The sequence below is a fragment of the Heterodontus francisci genome, chromosome 23, assembly GCF_036365525.1.
Source record: "Heterodontus francisci isolate sHetFra1 chromosome 23, sHetFra1.hap1, whole genome shotgun sequence".
Classification (NCBI taxonomy): domain Eukaryota; kingdom Metazoa; phylum Chordata; class Chondrichthyes; order Heterodontiformes; family Heterodontidae; genus Heterodontus; species Heterodontus francisci.
The window spans coordinates 1,363,970-1,384,189 of NC_090393.1; the positions used below are offsets into that span (position 1 = coordinate 1,363,970).

At 49.6% G+C, this 20,220-nt stretch overlaps 1 protein-coding gene across 1 annotated transcript in view; it reads left to right on the forward strand.

Moving 5' to 3' along the window:
• Positions 1–20,220, forward strand: part of ncor2 (nuclear receptor corepressor 2) — a 446,529-nt gene that overhangs the window by 156,353 nt on the left and 269,956 nt on the right. The window contains exons 8-9 of the mRNA XM_068055641.1: positions 11,635–11,748; positions 13,448–13,504. Coding sequence (XP_067911742.1) covers positions 11,635–11,748; positions 13,448–13,504 — 171 coding nt within the window. The remainder of the gene's footprint in view (positions 1–11,634; positions 11,749–13,447; positions 13,505–20,220) is intronic.

Consider the following 20,220-nt stretch of genomic DNA (forward strand, 5'->3'; position numbering starts at 1 on the left):
CCTGCAGGTCGGACAGAAAGTCATAGTGATCCACCCACAAGAGGGGTCCCGACAGAAGTGTTAAAGATCTGGAATGAGCCACGTTCATACTAGGTAACCACCCCAAATGGAGCGACATTGAAAAGGAATAGGTGTCAGCTGAGAGAGTTATCCAACAGCATCATAACTTACACTTCCATAGCGTCAAGAACACGTTCATATTCAAGTTCTGAGAGTGGAGTTAAGGGAGATGACACGTACAACACTTAAGTACAAGATAATTGGCAGCCTAGACCTATGAGACAAGAGAAAAGAATTGACTATTCCAGATCTCAGCAAAGTTTCACTGTCATCAGATCTGGTCGAGTCAGCAGATCACCTGTATGTTTCAGAGACACTTGAATAATTAATGTGAGAGTCCACGCATGTAAATACTGTTCACAATTATCCTATTTCATTATGTACATAGCTTATAACTTGTGCAAATTTCCATTTAAGAAAAGGGGGATGTTGTGTTATTGCTTTAATTTCTTTAATTCTGATTAATATGTAAATAGTTCAGTATACATCATCACAGGTTAACATGTGTCACAGTAGTTGGAGCAATGCTCGTCAGCAGGTAACACATGGATTGAAGAGTTCTCCTAGAATCCTGTTATTCTTCAATAAAGAACGCTTCGTTTACTTTACAAATTATTGTTAGTGTTAGGTATGTTTGTGTTAAGAGCCAATAACACGACACAGCACTGCACCCATGTTCGGGGGTGACCCCCACTTCTGTTGACCTCCTCTGCAATCTCCGTTTCAGCTTGCTTGGTCAGGCGGGCTGCCCTCTTCTTCCTGTCCCTGGGGGAAGCGGAGCACCCGGCTGCCCTTGCAGTCTGGAGGAGAACCTGCAGAGAGGCATTGCTAAACCCTGGGTCACCCAGGGTCTTCCTTCTGCCATAGTTGGAGCAGGCTCCTGGTCAGCTGCTTTCGGCCTTCTGCTCTGGTGGAGGGGTGCTCTGCAAGGTTGCTGAGGCAATCGTTTTATACAAGGTAGCAGTGCATGTATGGTGGCAGTACCTGCCTTTCAGTCAGGTGACTCTGCCATTGACACCTTGTTACCCACCCCTGCTTCTTAATTGGATGGGACCTACGCCTCCAGTTAGTTAATTGGCCGGAGGCCACTTGATCACATTTGGCCAGTCATATGATGCTCAAGTGGAAACAGCATCCGTTTCCGGTGCAGCCGCCGGGAGCTGTGGTCTCCAGATGAAATTCAGCTGCATCACCCTCTCGGTCAATCTTTGTCCTTTTCAAAAAAATATGTGGTAAAAGGTTAAGATTCTATGAGCCGGACCTGAGCATAGTGGAGTTGATATGGAACTGGAAGACAACTGGTACACACTAAACAGAGAGGACACGGACTCCACCATTGGAGCTTTTAATCAAGAATGTTTTTATCAACAGGAGCTACTTCTATTAGGCTGAAAATCAATTCAGTCTCAGTCCAATCATCTGAATGACAGTGTGTGTTTTAATACTGTTGGAACTTAACTGCAGGAGGTGGTAATGTAGAATGAAATGGCTGGTTCAATAGTTTTGGTCTTAGCTCCACACCTGCCTGTTGCTAAATAGTGAAAGCCTGTGTTCAACCTGCTCAGAACTCAATAGCTCCTTTAACCCTTAAACACTGAAAACACACTTAGCCCAACCCACTGTAATGCTAAAAAGTATTGGAAGGAAGGGAGGAACTCAAGAAAATTACAATCACCGGGGAAGTGGTACTGAGCAAATTGTTGGAGCTGTGGGCTGACAAGTCCCCGGGTCCTGATGGACTTCATCCTACAGGCTTAAAAGAAGTGGCTAGTGAGATAGTTGATGCGTTGGATCTAATTTTCCAAAATTCCCGAGATTCGGGGAAGGTTCCATCAGATTGGAAAATAGCCAACGTAACTCCTTTATTCAAAAAGGGAGGGAGACAGAAAGCAGGAAACTACAGGCCAGTTAGCTTAACATCTGTCTTAGGGAAAATGTTAGAAGCTATTATTAAATACATTATAGCAGGGCATTTAGAAAAATTCAAGGTAATCAGGCAGAGTCAACATGGTTCTGTGAAAGGGAAATCATGTTTAACTAACTTATTGGAGTTCTTTGAAGAAGTAACATGTGCTGTGGATAAAGGGGAGCCGGTGGATGTACTGTATTTACATTTCCAGAAGGCATTTGAGAAGGTGCCACATCAAAAGTTATTGCGGAAAATAAAAGCTCATGGTGTAGAGGATAACAAATTGGCTTGGATAGAAGATTGACTAGCTAACAGGAAAAGAGAGTCGGCATAAATGGGTCATTTTCTGGTTGGCAAGATGTAATGAGTGGTGTGCCACAGGGATCAGTGCTGGGGCCTCAACTTTTTTACAGTTTACATAAATGACTTAGATGACGGGACTGAAGGTATGGTTGCTAAATTTGCTGATGACACAAAGATAGGTAGGAAAGTAACTTGTAAAGAGGACATAAGGGGGCTACAAAGGGATATAGATAGGTTAAGTGAGTGGACAAAGATCTGGCAAATGGAGTATAATGTGGGAACATGTGAAATTGTCCATTTTGGCAGGAAGAATAAAAAAGAAAAATACAGGTACAGCAAGTAATTAGGAAAGTTAATGGAATATTATTGTTTATTGTGAGGGGAATTGAATACAAAAGTAAGGAGGTTATGCTTCAACTATACAGGGCATTGGTGAGACCACATCTGGAGTACCATGTACAGTATTGGTCTCCTTATTTAAGGAATGATGTAAATGTGTTAGAAGCAGTTCAGAGAAGGTTTACTAGACTAATACCTGGAATGGGCGGGTTGTCTTATGAGGAAAGGTTGGACAGGCTCGGCTTGTATCCACTGGAGTTTAGAAGAGTAAGAGGCAACTTGATTGAAACATATAAGATTCTGAGGAGTCATGACAGGGTCATAGAGTATAGAGTCATAGAGTTATACAGCACAGAAACATGCCCTTTGAATTTGAACTCCCAACAAAGGGATTTGAGGACAGAGACAAAGCCGTGTGCTCATGGAGTAAACACCTCTCCTGGAACTGAAGCAAGAATTACAGCCTCTCCTGTCAGTCTGCCTTCATCTCTTCCCACGGAACTGAATCTTGTGAAAACACATAAAACTCAAAGAGGAAAAGGTTTGCCACGTGAGCAAAGTTTTAAGAAGATTACTGGGCCCCAACGAAGTGCAAGACTATTTCTTCAATCAAGGACTACAGCGAGCTCGAGAAACAGTAAAAGATATTGCATCAAACTGTTCTACTTATCTTTTTTTCTCTTTTCTATCCCTATTTTGCATGTTTATATCGCATGTGCATGTAGACTTTCTACAAGTAGCTGCTCCCAGTCCACTTTGGCCAGATCCTGTTTTATCATATTGAAATCGGCCTTCCCCCAATTCAGTACCTTTATTTCCGGCCCATCTTTGTCCTTTTCCATAACTACCTTAATTCGTACAGAGTTATGGTCACTATCCCCGAAATGCTCCCCCACTGTCACTTCTACACTTGTCCGGCTTCATTCCCCAGGATTAGGTCCAGTACTGCCCCTTCTCTTGTCGAACTTTCTACATACTGGCTCAAAACGCTCTCCTGTATGTATTTTAAGAATTCCGTCCCCTTTAAGCCTTTTACACTAAGACTATCCCAGTTAATATTGGGGAAGTTGAAATCCCCTACTATTATTACCCTATTATTTTCACACCTCTCAGAGATTTGCCGACATATCTGCTCCTCTATCTCTCCCCGACTCTTTGGAGGCCTGTAGTACACTCCCAGCCAAGTGATTGCCTCCTTTTTGTTTTTAAGTTCCACCCATATGGCCTCATTTGAGGAACCTTCTAAGATATCATCCCTCCTTACTGCAGTAATTGACTCCTTGATCAACAGTGCAATGCCACCTCCTCTTTTACCCCCTCCCCCATCACCACCTGAAGATTCTATATCCTGGAATGCCAGTCCTGCCCTTCCCTCAGCCATGTCTCTGTGATAGCAATAATATCATATTCCTATGTGTTAATCAACGCCCTCAATTCATTTGCCTTACTTGCAAGACTCCTTGCATTGAAATAGATGCAATCCAGCCTTCTATTATTCGCTTGTGCCTTAACAGGTCTATATTTGTTCTGCCTTCCAGACTGACTCAGTTTCTCTTCTATATTTGGCTGTGCATTGTCCCCTACTGTACCTCCACTCTGTATCCCATCCCCCTGCCAAATTAGTTTAAACCCCCCCCCTCCCGCCCCCCCCAACAGCACCAGCAAATCTCCCAGCATGGATGTTGGTCCCGTTCCGGTTCAGGTGCAACCCATCCAACTTGTACAGGTCCCACCTTCGCCAGAAACAGACCCAGTGATCCAGGAAATTAAAGCCCTCCCTCCTGCACCATCTCCTCAGCCACGCTTTCATCTGCTCGATCCTCCGATTCCCAAACTCGCTCGCACTTGGGACAGGGAGTAATCCAGAGATTAGGTTGGAGAAGCTGGAGCTGTTTTCCTTGGAGAAGAAAAGGTTGAGAGGAGATTTGATCAAGGTGTTCAAAATCATGAGGGGTCTGGACTAAGTAGATAGAGAGAAACTGTTCCCATTGGCTGAAGGATCCAGAATTAGCGGATACCAATTTAAGATGATTGGAAAAAGAACCAGAGGTGACATGTGCAAAAGCTTTTCACGCAGCGAGTGGTTAGGATCTGGAATGCACTGTCTGAGAGTGTGGTGGAGGCAGGTTCAGTGAGTGTTTAGGATCTGGAATGCACTACCTGAGAGTGTGGTGGAGGCAGGTTCAGTGAGTGTTTAAGATCTGGAATGCACTGCCTGAGAGTGTGGTGGAGGCAGGTTCAGTGAGTGTTTAGGATCTGGAATGCACTGTCTGAGAGTGTGGTGGAGGCAGGTTCAGTGTGTGTTTAAGATCTGGAATGCACTGCCTGAGAGTGTGGTGGAGGCAGGTTCAATCATGGATTTCAAGCGGGAATTGGATAATTATCTGAAGAGAAATAATTTGCAGAGCTACAGGGAAAAGGCTGATGTTGGGGGTTGCTGGCAGGCTGTGGGATGAGCTGAATTGCTGTTGCAGAGAGCCGGCACAGACACGACGGGCTGAATGGCCTCCTTCTGTGCTGTAACCATTCTCTGATTTTAAAGGTGGATGACGGAGGGGTTTGGAGAGAATGTTCCAGAACATCGGCTGAGGCAGCTGAAGGTTTCCACACTGGAATAGAAGGCAGTAAGGGGCAGTGGAGATGGACAAACAGAGAGACAAGACACAGGAGGAAGAAGGGAGGGAATGGAAGGCTGCAGAAACTTTGATTGTGCCTGTCTCTGGCTTTCTAAGTTGCTCTATCTTTTTCATTGTTTCTCTCGCTGTGTGTCTCATTGTATGGCTCTCTTTCTCCAACTGTCTTTCTCTTCTTTCCTATTGTTCTTGCTCCATCTGTCCGTCTCTGTCTCCGTCCCTGTCTTTTTGTGTCTCTGTCTGTCGCTGTCCCTCTCTGTCACTCTGTCTGCAGCCTGTCTGATCCTGGTTCTGCCCAATAACGGAGGATTAGAAATGGAGTTCCGTTGTCAAAGAGCAGTGTTTATGAGTGAGTGATTAACCTTCTGTACCCGATGTTGACTTACCTGGGAGCGGAGCGGCGGCTGGCGGATCTGCGTGGGAGCTGATCTGGAGTGACGGCTGACGGACTTGCGTGGGAGCTGATCCGGAGTGACGGCTGGTGGACCTGCGTGGTGAGCTGATCCGGAGTGACGGATGGCGGACCTGCGTGGGAGCTGATCCGGAATGACGGCTGGAGGACCTGCGTGGGAGCTGATCCGGAGTGACGGCTGGCGGACCTGTGTGGGAGCTGATCCGGAGTGACGGCTGGCGGACCTGCGTGGGAGCCGATCCGGAGTGACGGCTGGCGGACCTGCGTGGGAGCCGATCCGGAGTGACGGCTGACTGTGTCTCTCAGTGCGTGCTGAGACTCGAAAAGAGGAAAAAAAAACTTAGTGACATCACGGGAATTCTGCAAGGTGATTGATTGGGTAAGTAACAGCTGTTAGTATATTTAAATTGCTTAAAAAAGGGGAAAGTTTTTTTTTTAAAAAACCTCAAGTGATAAGGTGAGTAGTATTACTTAAATTAGTGAAATTTAATAAGGATTTTAGATTGTACTGGGCAGTGTTTGGAGTAGAGAGATCTGGGCGTACAGGTCCACAGGTCACTGAAAGTGGCAACGCAGGTGGATAAGGTAGTCAAGAAGGCATACGGCATGCTTGCCTTCATCGGTCGGGGCATAGAGTATAAAAATTGGCAAGTTATGTTGCAGCTGTACAGAACCTTAGTGAGGCCACACTTAGAATATTGCGTGCAATTCTGGTCGCCACACTACCAGAAGGATGTGGAGGCTTTGGAGAGGGTACAGAAGAGGTTTAACAGGATGTTGCCTGGTCTGGAGGGCATTAGCTGTGAGGAGAGGTTGGATAAACTCAGATTGTTATCAATGGAACGACGGAGGTGGAGGGGCGACATGATAGAGGTTTACAAAGTTGTGAGTGGCATGGACAGAGTGGATAGTCAGAAGCTTTTTCCCGGGGTGGAAGAGTCAGTTACTGGGGGACATTTTAAGGTGTGAGGGGCAAAGTTTAGAGGGGATGTGCGAGGCAAGTTCTTTACACAGAGGGTGGTGAGTGCCTGGAACTTGCTGCCGGGGGAGGTGGTGGAAGCAGGTACGATAGAGACGTTTAAGAGGCATCTTGACAAATACATGAATAGGATGGGAATAGAGGGATACGGTCCCCGGAAGTGCAGAAGGTTTTAGTTTAGGCAGGCATCAAGATCGGCGCAGGCTTGGAGGGCCGAATGGACTGTTACTGTGCTGTACTGTTCTTTGTTCTTTGTAGAACAAGGCCCCTGGTGTAATCAGTATTTTTTAAAGGGAGTAACTAAATTAATTTAAAGGTAAGTCATGGCAGGAGAGCTCAGCCCCGTGATCTGCTCCTCCTGTGCTATGTGGGGAATCAGGGACGCTTCCAGTGTCCCTGACGATGATGTGTGCAGGATGTGTATCCATCTGCAGCTACTGACTACCTGCATTACGGAGCTGGAGCTGCAGGTGGATTCACTGTGGAGCATCTGCGATGCTGAGGACATCATGGATAGCATGTTTAGTGAGGTGGTCACACCGCAGGTAATGGCTGCACAGGCAGAAAAGGGATGAGTGACCACCAGACGGAGTAGTAGGCGCAGGCAGGTAGTGCAGGAGTCCCCTGTGGCCATCCCCCTCTCAAACAGATATACCGCTTTGGATACTGTTGGGGGGGGGGATGACCTCCCAGGGGAAAGCAGCAACAGCCAGGTTCGTGGCACCACGGATGGCTCTGCTGCACAGCAGGGGAGGAAACAGACTGGGAGAGCCATAGTGATAGGAGATTCTATTGTAAGGGGTACAGACAGGCGTTTCTGTGGCCGCAAATGAGACTCCAGGATGGTATGTTGCCTCCCTGGTGCTAGGGTCAAGGATGTAACGGAGCGGCTGCAGGACATTCTGAAGGGGGAGGGTGAGCAGCCTGAGGTCGTGGTACACATTGGTTCCAATGACATAGGTAGAAAAAGAGATGAGGTCCTGCAACAAGAATTTAGGGAGCTAGGTAACAGATTAAAAAGCAGTACTTCTAAGGTTGTAACCTCTGGATTACTCACGGTGCCACGTGCTAGTGAGTTTAGAGCAAATATAGACCTAGTAAGGCACAAGCGAAAAATACAAGGTTGGATTGCATCTATTTCAATGCAAGGAGTCTTACTAATAAGGCAGATGAATTGAGGGCATGGATTAGCACATGGGATTATGATATTATTGCTATCACAGAGACATGGTTGAGGGAGGGGCAGGACTGGCAGCTCAATAGTCCAGGGTATAGAATTTTCAGGCGCAACAGGGGAGGGGGTAAAAGGGGAGGTGGCATTGCACTGTTGATCAAGGAGTCAATTACTGCAGTAAGGAGGGATGATATCTTAGAAGGTTCCTCAAATGAGGCCATTTGGGTAGAACTTAAAAACAAAAAGGGGGCAATCACTTGGCTGTGAGTGTACTACAGGCCTCCAAAGAGTCGGGGAGAGATAGAGGAGCAGATATGTAGGCAAATCTCAGAGAGGTGTAAAATAATAGGGTAATAATTGTAGGGGATTTCAACTTCCCCAATATTAACTGGGATAGTCTTAGTGCAAAAGGCTTAAAGGGGACAGAATTCTTAAAATGCATCCAGGAGAGCTTTTTGAGTCAGTACGTGAAAAGTCCTACAAGAGAAGGGGCAGTACTGGACCTAATCCTAGGGAATGAAGCCGGTCAAGTGGTAGAAGTGTCAGTGAGGGTGCATTTCGGGGATTGTGACCATAACTCTGTCAGATTTAAGGTAGTTATGGAAAAGGACAAAGATGGACCAGAAATAAAGGTACTGAATTGGGGGAAGGCAGATTTCAATATGATAAATGAGATTCACCAGGATGTTGCCTGGGCTGGAGCATTTCAGCTATGAAGAGAGACTGAAAAGGCTACGGTTGTTTTCCTTGGAGCAGGGAAGGCTGAGGGGGTACCTGATTGAGGTATACAAGATTGAGGGGCATTGATAGGTTAGATAGGAGGAAATTTTTTCCCTTAGCGGAGGGGTCAAGAACCAGGGGGCATAGATTTAGGGTAAGGGGCAGGAGGTTTAGGGGAGATTTCGGGGAGATCTGTTAATTATACAGCTAGCTTCAGGGCATTCAAGCGTCCATCAGAGTGAGGGGTTGGACTGTCCGGACTGGGCAGGGCTGGTGGGTAGGTGTCATTCATTGGGTCTGGTGTAAATCTCACAGATTTGGTCTGTTGCTAAAAGTAGGCTCTTCTCGAAAGACTAAATGCAGTTCCTGTACCTGTCATTCCGCAGTTTTTAAAATACCTGAGAGTCTGGAGTGATCCTGTCTCTGCCTCTGATGCTGAGTTGTGACCAGAACTGCCAGAGCTTTATAAAGGTTCAGCATAACTTCCCTGCTTTTGTACTCAATGCCTCTATTTATGAAGCCCAAGATCCCATATGCTTTACTAACCACTCTCTCAATATGTCCTGCCACCTTCAAAGATCGATGCACATGAACCCCCAGGTCCCTCTGTTCCTGCACACTCTTCTGATCTATGCCATTAAGTATATATATTGCCTCTCCCTATTCCTTTTGGCAAAATGCATCACCTCACACTTGTCTGTATTAAATTCCATCTGCCCCCTGTCTGCCCATTCTGCTAGCCTATCTATGTCCTGTTGCAGGTGGTTCATATCATCCTCACTGTTTGACACACCTCCAAGTTTGGTGTCATCAGCAAATTTTGAAATTCTATTCTGTATTCCAAGATCCAAGTCATTTATATATAGCAAAAAAAGCAGTGGTCCCAGCACTGACTCTTGGGGAACACCACTGTCTACCATCCTCCAGTATGAAAAACAACCATTTACTACAACCTTCAGGCATTTTTAAAAAATCCAATTACATACTGACCCTCCTATTCCATGAGCCTCAATTTTATTAACCAGCCTTTTATGTGGTACCTTATCAAACACTTTCTTAAAATCCATAGAAACAAAATTAACCTTCTCTGTTACTGCATTAATAATTCAATTAGATTCATTAAGCATGATCTGCCTTTTACAAATTCATGCTCTCCTTAATTAACTCGAACCTCTCCAAGTGTCCGTTGATTTTTTCCCTGATTATTGTTTCTAAAACCTTACCCACCACTGATAAACTAACTAGCCTGTAGTTACTAGTAATGTCCTTACACCCTTTCTTGAATAAGCGGGTCACGTTTGCCACTCTCCAATCCTCTGGCACCACCCCCATATCCAGGGAAGATTGGAAGATTAATGCAAGCCCTTCCACTATCTCCATCCCCACTTCCTTTAGCATCCTAGGGTGCAAGACATCAGGACCAGGTTACTAATCTACCCTAATCATAGCCAGCTTTTTAGTACCTCCCCCCTCTCAATTTCTACCCTATCCATTACCTCTACACTCTCCGCTTCTACCAATATTTTTTCAGATTCCCCCATTTCCTTACTGAACACTGATACAAAGTACTCGTTAAGTATATTAGCCTTGTCCTGTGCCTCTAAGCGTATATTACCCTCTTGATCCCTAATAGGCCCCACTCCACCTCTTACTACCCACTTACTATTTACATGCCGGTCGAAGATCTTTGGGCTCCCTTTTATGTTGACTGCCATTCTATTCTCATTTTCTCTCATTATATCCAGTCTTATTTTCCTCTTCACCTCCCCTCTCAACTTATTGTATTTGGCCTGGTTCTCACTTGAAGAATTCACCTGACATGCATCTTTTTTGTTTCATCATAATCTCTATCTTCCTCATCATCCAAGGAGCCCTGCCTTTGGTTCTGTTACTTTTCCCTCTTGTTGGAATGTTCCTAGCCTGTACCTGAAACATCTCTTCCTTAACGATGACTCATTGTTCTGATACAGCTCTTCCTGCCAGTCTTTCATTCCATTTAACCTGGCTAGATCCCTTCTCATCGTGTTGAAATTAGCTCTCTTCCAATCTAGACATTCTATCTCATATCGTTTCTTGATTTTCTACATTACTAGTCTAAACCTTATGATACAATGATCACTGTTACCCAAGTGCACCCCCACAGACACTCGGCCCACTTGGTCCACCTCACTTCCCAGCATCAGATCCAGCAATACGTCCTTTTCTAGTTGGGCTGAGAATATACTGATCAAGGAAGTTCTCCTGAACACATTTCAGAAATGCCTCCCCCCCCCCCCCCCCACCTTGCCTTTTATTCTAAAATTATCCCAATCAATATTTGGGTAATTAAAAATCCCACAGTATCACCACTCTATAGTTCTTGCACATCTCTGTGATTTCCCTGCAGATTTGCTCCTCTCTCACTATGTTGTAAAATGTTTTCCTGCTGATAATTTCCTGTCACTTACAATCATGAGATTGGGCTAAGTGGAATGCTTATAAAATGTTGTTACCGGGAAGGTGTTAGAGGATGTGAGTTCTGACATATAAATTACTCCTCAAAATAATGAAGTTCACAGCATTGGATGTCGATGTTGCCAGATTTATTAAGCGACAGTAATAACTATTATTGACAATGGTTAAACAAACCCCTAACAGCAACACTTGCTGCAAGACATGCGGAGTTTTCCAGTTCTGAGCTCAGTCTACTTGATTGGTCAAATCTTCCAGAGTCAAAAGTATTTGTTTCAATATCAATATCTTTTATTGAGGTTGACAGTCTAAACTGAACATTACTTTCAACTGCATCTAAATTAATAAAATAAAGCAAGGATTACACTTTCATTCCCCTATCAGACTTACTTAAAGAAAGAAAGACTTGCATTTATCTAGCACCTTTCAGCACCTCACGACATTTAACAGGCAAAAGCTAAAAGTTAATATGAAGAGAAATCAGTATTAGATCATATTGGCTGTCTTATTAACCCTTTCCAAACAAAAGAACTCTCATGGTGATGTACATCCACTTCCTGATCTCCCATTGTCCAGAAAACATTGCAGAAATATCTCTGGAATTGTCTGCTCTTCCGTTCATTTAACAGCCTCTTTGTCTTTTTCCTTTGACAGCAACAGCTTGAAGAAGAAGCCGCAAAGCCAGCAGAACCCGAGAATCCGGTTTCCCCGCCCCCCAGTGAGCAGCGACATCGCAGTGTGGTCCAAATCATTTATGATGAAAACAGGGTAAGAGTCTAACACATGGCAGGAACGGGGAGCGTTGAATCAAATGGATAGAAGCAAAGACCTTTGCCAAAGATTTCATTCAGTGCCAAACTCATCAAATTGCAAAATGCTTTAGTAATTGGGCAGGGTGGGATCACTCTCATCTGGTTCCATTCTATCAATCTATCCATTGCTAGAGAATCACCTGCAATGGCTTTTCTTCCTGCTCCCTCACCGTTACATCTGGTGTCCCCCAAGGATCTATCCTTGGCCTCCTCCTATTTATCATTTACATGCTGCTCCTCAGCGACATGGTTAGTTTTCACATGTACACTGACAACATCCAGCTCTACCTCACCACCACTTCTCTCCACTCCTCCACTGTTGCTAAATTATCAGACTGCTTATCCGACATCCAGTACTGGATGTAGAAATTTCCTCCAATTAAATATTACAAAGTAGCCACTTGGCTTCTTAATGATTCATGGAACACAGGAACAGGAGGAGGCCATTCAGCCCCTCTACCCTATTACACAGGAACAGGAGGAGACCATTCAGCCCCTCTACCCTATTACACAGGAACAGGAGGAGACCATTCAGCCCCTCTACCCTATTACACAGGAACAGGAGGAGACCATTCAGCCCCTCTACCCTATTACACAGGAACAGGAGGAGACCATTCAGCCCCTCTACCCTGTTACACAGGAACAGGAGTAGGCCATTCAGCCCCTCTACCCTATTACACAGGAACAGGAGGAGGCCATTCAGCCCCTCTACGGTATTACACAGGAACAGGAGGAGACCATTCAGCCCCTCTACCCTGTTACATAGGAACAGAAGGAGGCCATTCAGCCCCTCTACCCTATTACACAGGAACAGGAGGAGGCCATTCAGCCCCTCTACGGTATTACACAGGAACAGGAGTAGGCCATTCAGCCCCTCTACCCTATTACACAGGAACAGGGGTAGGCCATTCAGCCCATCAAGCCTGTTCTGCCATTTAATTAGATCATGGCTGATCTGTTCCTGAACTCTATTTCCAAACCTTAGCTCCATATCCATTAATATCCTTACCCAACAGAAATCTATTAATCTTAGTCATGATAGCTCCAATTGACTGCCAACAAGAGAGAGGGAGGGCAGTGTGGAAGGGGGAGGGGAGTGGGGAAAGAGCGGAGGGTTGGAGGGGAGGGGAATGGGGAGAGGAGTGTAGAGGGAAGGGGTAGAACTGGGGAGGAGAGGGAGCTGTGCGGGGAGGGGAGTCACTGAGGCTGGTTGAAATCTTCAATCACATGGCTGCATCATGAAAACTCCAAAAGGTTTGCTCAGTAATGAGGCAAGAGAGGAAACTCAGGCAGGAGTCACTTAGTGAATGTTGGAGAGAGACTCTGTGCACTCTGAAATGTTGTTGAAAGCAGATTTCATTTTAACTGCCCACTTGGCAACGGCGCGACACTCCCGGCCTGGCCTAGCCTGGACCGGAATGGAACGGACAAGCCCGGCCTAGCCTGGACCAGACCGTATTCTGGGCCAGTGCTGAAATGGCCTCTCTCAATATACCTGATATTCCTAGAAGAGCAGCTGCACTCATTTCCTGTGATGACTCAGTGCCGAGTCATCATGGCTGTGAAGTCTGTGTTGCAGACAGTTGTTGGCTGCTGGGTTCTGACGATAAAACTTCATTTAAAAAAAACTTCTAAAAAAAACTCTTTTACTGCAGAAAAAAGCGGAAGCTGCTCACCGAACTTTGGAGGGACTGGGCCCTCGGGTCGAGCTGGTGAGTCTTTTCTCTGTCCATTCGTGTGACAAACAGCCAACTCTCTTAACCCTTTATCCAGTGATTGTGTAAATTTAGATCAAAAACAAGGAAGTAGAAAATTAGCTTTTTAAACAATTAACTGAACAGAGCCTTCCGATTACTGCAGACTGTATGGCTTAAATATATCTTAATTCTGCAATTAGCTTACAACCCTTCACACACCATCTGAGCACCGAACAGGAAACCCAGAAATTGCAATCATTTCCCACTCTCACTGCTGGCTCTGACTGTTGGAGAATCAAGCACTGATATTTCAGCTTGTTACCTCCTCCTTTTAGCATTGTTATGTGAAGCTGGCTTGGAGTAGTGTGAGGGTCAGTGCGGTGTGAGGGTCAGTGCGGTGTGAGGGTCAGTGCGGTGTGAGGGTGAGAGCAGTGTGAGGGTCAGTGCGGTGTGAGGGTGAGAGCAGTGTGAGGGTCAGTGCGGTGTGAGGGTGAGTGCGGTGTGAGGGTGAGAGTAGTGCGAGGGTCAGTGCGGTGTGAGGGTCAGTGCGGTGTGAGGGTCAGTGCGGTGTGAGGGTGAGAGCGGTGTGAGGGTGAGTGCGGTGTGAGGGTGAGATCAGTGTGAGGGTGAGATCAGTGTGAGGGTGAGAGTAGTGCGAGGGTCAGTGCGGTGTGAGGGTGAGAGCGGTGTGAGGGTGAGAGTAGTGCGAGGGTCAGTGCGGTGCGAGGGTCAGTGCGGTGTGAGGGTCAGTGCGGTGTGAGGGTGAGATCAGTGTGAGGGTGAGAGTAGTGCGAGGGTCAGTGCGGTGTGAGGGTGAGAGCGGTGTGAGGGTGAGAGTAGTGCGAGGGTCAGTGCGGTGCGAGGGTCAGTGCGGTGTGAGGGTCAGTGCGGTGTGAGGGTCAGTGCGGTGTGAGGGTGAGAGCGGTGTGAGGGTGAGAGCGGTGTGAGGGTGAGAGCGGTGTGAGGGTGAGAGCGGTGTGAGGGTGAGAGCGGTGTGAGGGTGAGAGCGGTGTGAGGGTCAGTGCGGTGCGAGGGTCAGTGCGGTGCGAGGGTCAGTGCGGTGTGAGGGTGAGAGCAGTGCGAGGGTCAGTGCGGTGTGAGGGTCAGTGCGGTGCGAGGGTCAGTGCGGTGTGAGGGTCAGTGCGGTGTGAGGGTCAGTGCGGTGTGAGGGTCAGTGCGGTGTGAGGGTGAGATCAGTGTGAGGGTGAGAGTAGTGCGAGGGTCAGTGCGGTGTGAGGGTGAGAGCGGTGTGAGGGTGAGAGTAGTGCGAGGGTCAGTGCGGTGCGAGGGTCAGTGCGGTGTGAGGGTCAGTGCGGTGTGAGGGTCAGTGCGGTGTGAGGGTGAGAGCAGTGTGAGGGTCAGTGCGGTGTGAGGGTGAGAGCGGTGCGAGGGTGAGATCAATGTGAGGGTGAGAGTAGTGCGAGGGTGAGAGCGGTGCGAGGGTGAGAGCGGTGCGAGGGTGAGAGCGGTGTGAGGGTGAGATCAATGTGAGGGTGAGAGTAGTGCGAGGGTGAGAGCGGTGCGAGGGTGAGAGCGGTGCGAGGGTGAGAGCGGTGCGAGGGTGAGAGCGGTGCGAGGGTGAGAGCGGTGAGAGCGGTGCGAGGGTGAGAGCGGTGCGAGGGTGAGAGCGGTGCGAGGGTGAGAGCGGTGCAAGGGTGAGAGCGGTGTGAGGGTGAGAGTAGTGCGAGGGTGAGAGCGGTGTGAGGGTGAGAGTAGTGCGAGGGTGAGAGCGGTGTGAGGGTGAGAGTAGTGCGAGGGTCAGTGCGGTGTGAGGGTGAGAGCAGTGCGAGGGTCAGTGCGGTGTGAGGGTGAGAGTAGTGCGAGGGTCAGTGTGGTGTGAGGGTGAGAGTAGTGCGAGGGTCAGTGCGGTGTGAGGGTGAGAGCAGTGCGAGGGTCAGTGCGGTGTGAGGGTGAGAGCAGTGTGAGGGTCAGTGCGGTGTGAGGGTCAGTGCGGTGCGAGGGTCAGTGCGGTGCGAGGGTCAGTGCGGTGCGAGGGTCAGTGCGGTGCGAGGGTCAGTGCGGTGTGAGGGTGAGAGCGGTGTGAGGGTGAGAGTAGTGCGAGGGTCAGTGCGGTGTGAGGGTGAGAGCAGTGCGAGGGTCAGTGCGGTGTGAGGGTGAGAGTAGTGCGAGGGTCAGTGCGGTGTGAGGGTGAGAGTAGTGCGAGGGTCAGTGCGGTGTGAGGGTGAGAGCAGTGCGAGGGTCAGTGCGGTGTGAGGGTGAGAGCAGTGTGAGGGTCAGTGCGGTGTGAGGGTGAGAGCAGTGCGAGGGTCAGTGCGGTGCGAGGGTCAGTGCGGTGTGAGGGTCAGTGCGGTGTGAGGGTGAGAGCAGTGTGAGGGTCAGTGCGGTGTGAGGGTCAGTGCGGTGTGAGGGTCAGTGCGGTGTGAGGGTGAGAGCGGTGTGAGGGTCAGTGCAGTGTGAGGGTCAGTGCAGTGTGAGGGTCAGTGCGGTGTGAGGGTCAGTGCGGTGTGAGGGTGAGAGCGGTGTGAGGGTCAGTGCGGTGTGAGGGTCAGTGCGGTGTGAGGGTGAGAGCAGTGTGAGGGTCAGTGCGGTGTGAGGGTCAGTGCGGTGTGAGGGTGAGAGCAGTGTGAGGGTCAGTGCGGTGTGAGGGTGAGAGCAGTGTGAGGGTCAGTGCGGTGTGAGGGTCAGTGCGGTGTGAGGGTCAGTGCGGTGTGAGGGTCAGTGCGGTGTGAGGGTGAGAGCAGTGTGAGGGTCAGTGCGGTGTGAGGGTCAGTGCGGTGTGAGGGTCAGTGCGGTGTGAGGGTGAGAGCGGTGTGAGGGTGAGAGCAGTGTGAGGGTCAGTGCAGTGTGAGGGTCAGTGCAGTGTGAGGGTCAGTGCGGTGTGAGGGTCAGTGCGGTGTGAGGGTGAGAGCGGTGTGAGGGTGAGAGCGGTGTGAGGGTGAGAGCGGTGTGAGGGTCAGTGCGGTGTGAGGGTCAGTGCGGTGTGAGGGTCAGTGCGGTGTGAGGGTGAGAGCAGTGTGAGGGTCAGTGCGGTGTGAGGGTCAGTGCGGTGTGAGGGTCAGTGCGGTGTGAGGGTCAGTGCGGTGTGAGGGTGAGAGCAGTGTGAGGGTCAGTGCGGTGTGAGGGTCAGTGCGGTGTGAGGGTCAGTGCGGTGTGAGGGTGAGAGCGGTGTGAGGGTGAGAGCAGTGTGAGGGTCAGTGCAGTGTGAGGGTCAGTGCAGTGTGAGGGTCAGTGCGGTGTGAGGGTCAGTGCGGTGTGAGGGTGAGAGCGGTGTGAGGGTGAGAGCGGTGTGAGGGTCAGTGCGGTGTGAGGGTCAGTGCGGTGTGAGGGTCAGTGCGGTGTGAGGGTCAGTGCGGTGTGAGGGTGAGAGCAGTGTGAGGGTCAGTGCGGTGTGAGGGTCAGTGCGGTGTGAGGGTCAGTGCGGTGTGAGGGTCAGTGCGGTGTGAGGGTGAGAGCAGTGTGAGGGTCAGTGCGGTGTGAGGGTGAGAGCGGTGTGAGGGTCAGTGCGGTGTGAGGGTGAGAGCAGTGCGAGGGTCAGTGCGGTGTGAGGGTGAGAGTAGTGCGAGGCAGTGCGGTGCGAGGGTCAGTGCGGTGCGAGGGTCAGTGCGGTGTGAGGGTGAGAGCAGTGTGAGGGTCAGTGCGGTGTGAGGGTGAGAGCGGTGTGAGGGTCAGTGCGGTGTGAGGGTGAGAGCAGTGCGAGGGTCAGTGCGGTGTGAGGGTGAGAGTAGTGCGAGGGTCAGTGCGGTGCGAGGGTCAGTGCGGTGCGAGGGTCAGTGCGGTGTGAGGGTCAGTGCAGTGCGAGGGTCAGTGCAGTGCGAGGGTGAGAGCGGTGTGAGGGTGAGAGCGGTGTGAGGGTGAGAGCAGTGTGAGGGTCAGTGCGGTGTGAGGGTCAGTGCGGTGTGAGGGTGAGAGCAGTGCGAGGGTCAGTGCGGTGTGAGGGTCAGTGCGGTGTGAGGGTCAGTGCGGTGCGAGGGTCAGTGCGGTGTGAGGGTGAGAGTAGTGTGAGGGTCAGTGCAGTGCGAGGGTCAATGCGGTGTGAGGGTCAATGCGGTGTGAGGGTGAGAGCAGTGTGAGGGTCAGTGCGGTGTGAGGGTCAGTGCGGTGTGAGGGTCAGTGCGGTGTGAGGGTGAGAGTAGTGCGAGGGTCAGTGCAGTGCGAGGGTGAGAGCGGTGTGAGGGTGAGAGCGGTGTGAGGGTCAGTGCGGTGTGAGGGTCAGTGCGGTGTGAGGGTCAGTGCGGTGTGAGGGTGAGAGCAGTGTGAGGGTCAGTGCGGTGTGAGGGTCAGTGCGGTGTGAGGGTGAGAGCAGTGTGAGGGTCAGTGCGGTGTGAGGGTGAGAGCGGTGTGAGGGTCAGTGCGGTGTGAGGGTGAGAGCAGTGCGAGGGTCAGTGCGGTGTGAGGGTGAGAGCAGTGCGAGGGTCAGTGCGGTGCGAGGGTCAGTGCGGTGTGAGGGTGAGAGCAGTGTGAGGGTCAGTGCGGTGTGAGGTTCAGTGCAGTGCGAGGGTCAGTGCGGTGTGAGGGTGAGAGCAGTGCGAGGGTCAGTGCGGTGTGAGGGTGAGAGTAGTGTGAGGGTCAGTGCGGTGTGAGGGTCAGTGCGGTGTGAGGGTGAGAGCGGTGTGAGGGTCAGTGCGGTGTGAGGGTGAGAGCAGTGCGAGGGTCAGTGCGGTGTGAGGGTGAGAGCGGTGTGAGGGTGAGAGCGGTGTGAGGGTGAGAGCAGTGTGAGGGTCAGTGCGGTGTGAGGGTCAGTGCAGTGCGAGGGTGAGAGCGGTGCGAGGGTGAGAGCGGTGTGAGGGTCAGTGTGGTGTGAGGGTCAGTGTGGTGTGAGGGTCAGTGCGGTGTGAGGGTGAGAGCGGTGTGAGGGTCAGTGTGGTGTGAGGGTCAGTGCGGTGTGAGGGTGAGAGCAGTGCGAGGGTCAGTGCGGTGCGAGGGTCAGTGCGGTGCGAGGGTCAGTGCGGTGCGAGGGTCAGTGTGGTGTGAGGGTCAGTGCGGTGCGAGGGTTGGAGTAACATGAGCGTTAGAGTGAAGCAGTGTGTATAAGCTGGGAGAATATGATACGGTTTCATATTTTGGTTCTACATCATATACTGTCAATGTGGAACAGTCGATATATTGCCGATGCTTTGCTGATGTCACTTTAGACAGAGTTGGTAGATATTTCACAATCTAATCCAACCCATTGAATTAAACTGCTTTTTCCTGTCCGTGCAGTTACACAATGAAGGAAAGCAGCAACTCACTATGTCTAATTATTATAGTTCAGTTATTTAAACTGCTGCTACTCACAGACAGATAATTCACACTCAGTGGAAAGCTTCTCTGCCATTCTCCCTGTATCTATTGTCTGTCTTTGTCAGCAACTGTTTTTCTCATTGTCCTTTATACTGTGAGTCTCTCAGTGATCCTCTGTCAGACTCTCTGTCTCTCACTGTGCTCTATAACTCTATCACTCTCTCACACACTCTCACACTCTCTCTTTAACGCTTTTTCACAGAAGGGGGCCATTCAGCCCATTGAGTCCTGCCAGTTCTCTGCGGAGCAATCCAGTCAGTCCCATTCCCCTGCTCAATTCCCGTAACCCCGCAAGTTTATTTTCCATCCAGTTTCCTTTTGAAGTCATTGATTGTCTTCATTTCCACCACCCTGTAGGCGGCGAGTTCCAGGTCATTACTACCCGTTGCGTAAAAAAGTTCTTTCTCACATTCCCCCTGCATCTCTTGCCCAAACCCTTAAATCTGTGTCCCCTAGTGCTTGTACCAACAGCAAATGGGAACAGCTTTTCCTTGTCTGATTTATCTAAGCCTTTCATAGTCGTGCCCACCGCTATCAAATCTCCCCTCAATCTCCTTTGCTTCAAGGAGAACAGCTCCAGCTTCTCCAACCTAACCTTGTAGCTAAAATCCTCCATCCTGGAATCATTCTGGTAAATCCCCTGTGCACCCTCTCAGTGACCCTCACATCCTTCCTAACATAAAGTGACCAGAACTGGATGCAATATTCCAGTTGGGCCCTAACCAGAGCTTTGTAAAGTTTCAGCATAACTTCCCTGCTTTTGTGCTCAATACCTTTATTTATGAAGCCCAAGATTTCATATGCTTTACTAACCACTCTCTCACTATGTCCTGCCACCTTTAAAGATCGCTGCACATGCACCCCCAGGTCCCTCTGTTCCTGCACGTTCTTGCGAACTGTGCCATTAACTCTATATTGCCTTTCTCTATTCCTTCTGCCAGAATGCATCACCTCACACTTGTCTGTATTAAATTCCACCTGCCACCTCTCTGCCCATTCTGCTAGCCTATGTATGTCCTGTTGCAGGCAGTTCATAACCTCCTCACTGTTTGACACTCCTCCAAGTTTGGTGTCATCAGCAAATTTTGAGATTCTAGTCTATATTCCAAGATCCAAGTCATTTATATATGGCTGCGTTTGCTGACCACGCAACCACTAGGTGGTGCAGTAGTAGCACATGCGCAAATGCAGCCTGTTCCACTGGAACGTCACTGTCTGACGTTCAGGCAACTGCCAGGATTAAACATGGCGCTGCTCAATTTATCACAGATTTATCACCCCGCTCTCTGGCCTCTAGCTCCTTACCCCTCTGCTCTTCGGCTGCTCGCTCCCCGCCCTCCTCTAGCTGCTAGTTGTCGGCCGTGCCACTTATCTTCTCTCAGCCACTCGCTCCCACGTTTGATTGTTCTTCGTGCGCCACCCGAAGAAGCAAGGTGGGCCGGAATGGGTGACAGGTCGACGTATGAGCGAGTGGCCGAAAGGAGGGA